Here is a 5,719-nt window from a genome sequence, read left to right on the forward strand (position 1 = left end):
CAGCACCGCGGCGGGCACAGCCACCATCCCCACCATGAGGCGTCTGCTGCTCCTCACCGCGCTCTGCCTGGCCCTGGCCAGTGCCCTGAAGAGGTAAGGGGGTCCCCAGAGTCCCCAAGGTCCCCAAGGTGCCCAGGGTCCCCAGGGTCTGGGGGGGACACTGCCAGGGCTGTGATGGGTGGCAGAGCTCAGCCTGTGCCAGAGCGGTGGCACCGTGCTGGGATTTGCGGGTGCTCCGTCCCTCCGGGCAGAGCCTGGCAGCAGCAGGAGGGGCTGTGAAGGGCTTTGTGCAAGCAGGGAGGGCAGAAAAAAGCATCCTGGATTGCCCTTGGCCCTGCTCGCCCTGCCCAGCCCCAAGGGCCTTCCCCTCGGTGGCACTGCCAGGAACTGGAGGCTCTCCTGCCAGCTCCTGATCTGCTGTGCCCAAAAACACATCCAGTGCCCCTCTTCTGCTGTGCCTCGGCTGGAAATTGTTGCAGAGAGGGGATGTGGGCTCTGAACCCCCATCCTGGCAGGGCCCAGGACCCTCCGGGTGGGCAGAGGACATGGGCAGCACACACAGGAGTGACCAGGACTTTCAGGGTGGGCACAGCATCCACAGGAGAGTCCAGGACCCTCAGGGTGGGCACAGGACGTGGGCAGCAGCTCCATGAGTGCCCAGGACCCTCAGGGTGGGCAAAGCACCCACAGCAGTGACCAGTGCCCTCAGGGTGGGCACAGCATCCTCAGGATGGGCACAGCACCGGGGCGGTGCCCTCAGGATGTGCACAGCACCCTCAGGATGGGCACAGCACCCTCAGGGCAGTGCCCAGCACCCTCAGGGTGGGCACAGCACCCTCAGGGTGGGCACAGCACCCTCAGGGCAGTGACCGGGCTCTCAGGGTGGGCACAGCACCCTCAGGGTGGGCACAGCACCCACAGGGCGGGCACAGCACCCTCAGGGTGGGCACAGCACCCCGGCACTGACCGGGCCCTTCCCGCAGGGTGCCCCTGAGCCGGCGCCGCTCGCTGCGGAAGCTGCTGCGGGAGCGGGGGCAGCTCTCGCACCTCTGGAGGGCCCGGGACGCGCCGGCCGCGAGCAGCGAGGACTGCGCCGCCTTCTCGGAGACCAACGAGCCCCTCATCAACTACCTGGACGTGAGCAGGGCGGCACCGCGGGCTGGGAGCACCCCCAGTTTGCCCGAGCAGTGCCCACAAACCCCGCGGCTCCAGGCAGTGCCCGGCGTGCCAGGGCTCGCTGCCTGCCCGGCCCTTTGTCCCCGGGGTTGTCAGGAGAAGGACAAGGGAGGGCATTCATGGCAGGCACCGCCAGCCCCTTCCCTCCCTGCCGCGCTCTGTCCGCCCCCTGGGCTCAGATTTACTCCAAAATTCAATTTATTCAGGGCAGAGCCCCCCACAGAGGTGGAGGGAGCTCCGCAGGACAATCCCATTCCCAATTTCCCTGTCCCCAAAGCCCTGCCTGGTGATAAGGGTCCCCTCGGGGCCCAGCCTTGCCAGGAAGAGGCAGAGGCCTGTACTCAACGTGCTGCCTTTTATCCTCAGTCCCCACTGCTGTTCCTTAAATATTTGTCTCCTTTATTCCACCTGGCACAGCACAGATCAAACACTGAGCCCCATCCGTGCTCTGCAGACACCCCAGGCTCTGTTTTGCAGACATTTCTGGCTGTGCTGGTGGCTCACAGTGCTCTCTGTTCCCCCTTTTTGGCAGATGGAGTATTTTGGGCAGATCTCCATCGGGACACCCCCCCAGAATTTCACTGTGGTGTTCGACACGGGCTCCTCCAACCTCTGGGTGCCTTCTGTCTACTGTGTCAGCAAAGCCTGCAGTGAGTGGGGAGCCCCTGACCCCAGAGAGGCCACGGGCCACCAGCCCCAAGGCCATGGGGACCCTCCTAAAAGTGACAGAAATCCAGGGGTGAAAGCATGGACAGCTCAGCAGGGGACAAACGTGGCCTCTTGGAGCTGTCAGAGATCAGCCAGCTCTAGAGAGCCCAGAGGGACCAGAGCATCTCTGAGGAGCCCCAGGGCTGCCCCAGAGCTCAGTGGGAATTGGGGAATGGGACTGGATCTCACAGGGAATTGGGGAATGGGAGTGGATCTCACAGGGAATTGGGAAATGGGAGTGGATCCTGCAGGGAATTGGGGAATGGGACTGGATCTCACAGGGAATTGGGAAATGGGACTGGAACTCACAGGGAATTGGGGAATGGGACTGGATCTCACAGGGAATTGAGGAATGGGACTGGAACTCACAGGGAATTGGGAAATGGGACTGGAACTCACAGGGAATTGGGAAATGGGAGTGGATCCTGCAGGGAATTGGGGAATGGGAGTGGAACTCGCAGGGAGTTGGGGAATGGGAGTGGATCCTGCAGGGAATTGGGGAATGGGACTGGATCTCACAGGGAATTGAGGAATGGGACTGGAACTCACAGGGAATTGGGGAATGGGAGTGGATCCTGCAGGGAATTGGGGAATGGGACTGGATCCCACAGTGCTGTGAGGCTCCTGCTGGCTGTAACCAGGGACAGCAGTGCTCATCTCAGGACTCATTAAATGCTGCTGATCCTGCTCTCCCTAAGAGCCCTTGCACCCTTCATCAGACTGAAATGGGAGAGGTTTTCTCCCCCCTCAAAACTCCAGCACGTCCCTCAGCAGAGCCCCCATAGCCAGGAGTTTTGGTGACACCATTCTGCCATCATTTCGCCTCACTCAGGGCTCCTGGCAGCTGTGGCCAAGCAAAACAAAAACGAAATTTCTGGTGATAGATCCCATCTCCTTCCTCAGCTGAGCACACCAGGTTCCAGCCAACCCAGTCCAGCACCTACCAGGTGATAGGGACCCCGTTCTCCATCCAGTACGGCACCGGGAGCCTGACGGGGATCATCGGATCTGACCAAGTAGCCGTGAGTGCCCTTTGGGTTGCCCTGCTCTGGACAATGGGCCTGGGACTTGCCCACGGGCCCGGGCCCCCCACGGAACCCCCTCCTCCCTGCAGGTCGAGGGTCTGGCCGTGAGCAACCAGCAGTTTGCAGAGAGCATCAGTGAGCCTGGAAAAGCCTTCCTGGATGCTGAGTTCGATGGGATCCTGGGGCTGGCTTATCCCTCCCTGGCCGTGGATGGGGTCACCCCTGTCTTCGACAACATGATGGCCCAAAATTTGGTGGAGCTGCCCCTTTTCTCTGTCTACATGAGCTCGTATGGACGTGGCTTTGCTCCGGGATGCTGCTTGGAGTCTGGCATTGCTTTAGGGAGCAGGAGGGGCTGCTAAAATACAGATCATGAAGGGGGGGTTTGGTACCAGATTGAGCATTGCAGACCTCTGGCCTTGCAGCATGTGTGGGGAGAAAGTTGGGGTAAAGTCATGCTAAATGGACAAAAATCCTTCATGTGTCCTCCTCCTGCCAGAATCTGGGGGAGCTGCCCGTTTTCTCTGTCTACATGAGCTCGTGTGGACGTGGCTTTGCTCTGGGATGCTGCTTGGAGTCTGGCATTGCTTTAGGGAGCAGGAGAGGTTGCTAAAACACAGATATTTCACTGAGATAATGAAGGGGGTTTGGTACCAGATTGAGCATTGCAGACCTCTGGCCTTGCAGCATGTGGGGGGAGAAAGCTGGGGTAAATTCATGCTAAATGGACAAAATTCCCTCATGTGTCCTCCTCCTCCTCCTCCCTGCAGGAACCCTGACTCCCCCCAGGGAGGAGAGGTGCTTTTTGGGGGCTATGACACCTCCCGCTTCACGGGCACCCTCAACTGGGTGCCAGTCACCCAGCAGGGCTACTGGCAGATCCAGCTGGACAAGTGAGTGCTGCTGGGCAGGGAGGGAGGGCAGGGCAGGGCTGGCCTGGCAGAGCACCACAAATCCCTCCTGCTACTTCTCTTCCAGCATCCAGCTGGGTGGGACAGCCACATTCTGTGCCAATGGCTGCCAGGCCATCGTGGACACCGGGACATCGCTCATCGTGGGTCCCACCAAGGAGATCAAAAAACTGCAAAACCTCATTGGGGCTGTGTCTGTGGATGGAGAGGTGAGAGCCAGGGTGGAGACAGGAGGGGACAAAGCCTTGGGGACCTTTCCCTGCTGGAAGGGACCCCCTGAGCCCCCGGCTCTGTTCCAGTATGCCGTGGAGTGCAGCAACCTCAGCGTGATGCCTGACCTGACCTTCACCATCAACGGGCTGCCCTACACGCTCAGCGCCCAGGCTTACACCCTCGTGGTATGGTTGTGGCTCCCTCAACCCCAAATCCCAGCTGCTCCAGTGGCAAAGGTGGCCCAGCCTCACGCCAGGAGCTGGCAGTGTGTCCCCAAGGGTGACAAACCCTGCTGGGTTCTGCTTCGTCGCCCTTCCTGGGTGTTTCCATGTGCACGAGGCTCTCAGCTTCATCCCCAGCTTTCCGCTTCTCCTCCCCAGGAGGATGCTGATGGCATGGCCTTCTGCACCAGTGGCTTCCAGGGCAGCGACATCCCCCCTCCCACAGGACCCCTCTGGATTTTGGGAGATGTTTTCATCCGTCAGTTCTACTCCGTCTTCGACCGTGGGAATGACATGGTGGGGTTGGCCCCTGCTGTCCCTTAGGGCTGTGACATCCGTGGGGCAGGAGAGGAACGGACCTTGGCAGGGCAGGGGATGTCACCCTGTCCTCCTCAGTGTCCCCAGGGGGTTGAAGACATCCCCAGGGATGCAGTGAAGAGGCCAGCAGAGGTTCAGTCCACACCAGGACACTGTGATATAAAAATGTCTCGGGCAGCTCTGTGATCTGCTCTGCACATTTTCTCTTTTTAAATCCTGAGCCAATAAAAATGTCAATAAACCCAAACTTCTCATGCTTCTGTCAGCAGCAGCCCAGCAGAAATCCTGCACATCTCAAAGGTTTTTGCTCAGGGTTAAATCCTCCTTGCCCATGTCCTGCTCTCCTCCCTGGGTGATCCATGGCACTGGGATTTCCACAGGGGCAGAAAGAAGGGGATGCTTTGCCCAGGTAGAGCAGAAGTCCCTGGAGGTGGCTGTGGCCATCCCAGGCACAGGGCAGGGGCTGAGGGAGCACTGGGAATGCACCTTTCCTCAGCTGGGGCTGGTAAACAAAAAGGTAACAAGGAGACTGGAAAGACCCTGGGGCTCTTTCTGTGCCACACAACTGCAAGAGCCACCGGTGATTTCCAGTGAACTTTGCTTTGATTCCTTTGGGGAACTCACAACAAACTGTGCTTGGTGGGTCCTTGAAGCAAAAAGGGCAAAGCAGCTGCTGAGCCCTGGGCTGGGCTGGCTCAAAGTGTGGGGGGCTGTGGGGGCCATGGGGGTCCCCAGGAGTCACCGTGGCACACGTGACTTGCTGACAGAGTGTGACAGTGCACGAGTGGCAGTGGCTCATGAGTGATGCACCCTGAGGCAGCAAGAAAGGGAAGCACAAAAAGGTTATTTTTATCCAGGCCTTTGCTCTGTTTTCCCCAGTGACTCTGAAGCCAGCAGTGCCAAGGCTGGGCTGCTGGAGTGTCCATGTCCCAGCCCAGCTTGGTGGCTGTTCCATCCCTCCCAGAGCAGAGCAGCCTTCAGGGCTGGGGCTGGGAGCTCTGGACTATTCAGATCTGCTTGTAAACTTTGCGGCTGAGCCTTGTGGTTTGCAATAAAGGGAGATATCTGCCTTACCCAGAGGCACTGATTGTGCCACTGACCAGCGTGGGCTCTCTGAGTTTCCTGTGTTGACTTTACCCCTGCTGAG

General features: G+C 59.4%; 1 protein-coding gene across 1 annotated transcript; it reads left to right on the forward strand.

Moving 5' to 3' along the window:
- Window positions 1-1,708: 1,708 nt before the first annotated feature.
- On the forward strand, window positions 1,709-4,780 carry CTSE (cathepsin E). Its single transcript, XM_071449952.1, has 7 exons — window positions 1,709-1,826; window positions 2,788-2,906; window positions 2,999-3,198; window positions 3,680-3,802; window positions 3,888-4,029; window positions 4,120-4,218; window positions 4,414-4,780. The coding sequence occupies exons 1-7, from the start codon at window positions 1,709-1,711 to the stop codon at window positions 4,576-4,578; spliced, it is 966 nt and encodes a 321-aa protein (XP_071306053.1). The 3' UTR covers window positions 4,579-4,780.
- Window positions 4,781-5,719: the final 939 nt, after the last annotated feature.

Source organism: Agelaius tricolor, unplaced genomic scaffold, assembly GCF_023055355.1.
Source record: "Agelaius tricolor isolate 1412-34295 unplaced genomic scaffold, bAgeTri1.0.p SCAF_30, whole genome shotgun sequence".
Taxonomy (NCBI): Eukaryota; Metazoa; Chordata; class Aves; order Passeriformes; family Icteridae; genus Agelaius; species Agelaius tricolor.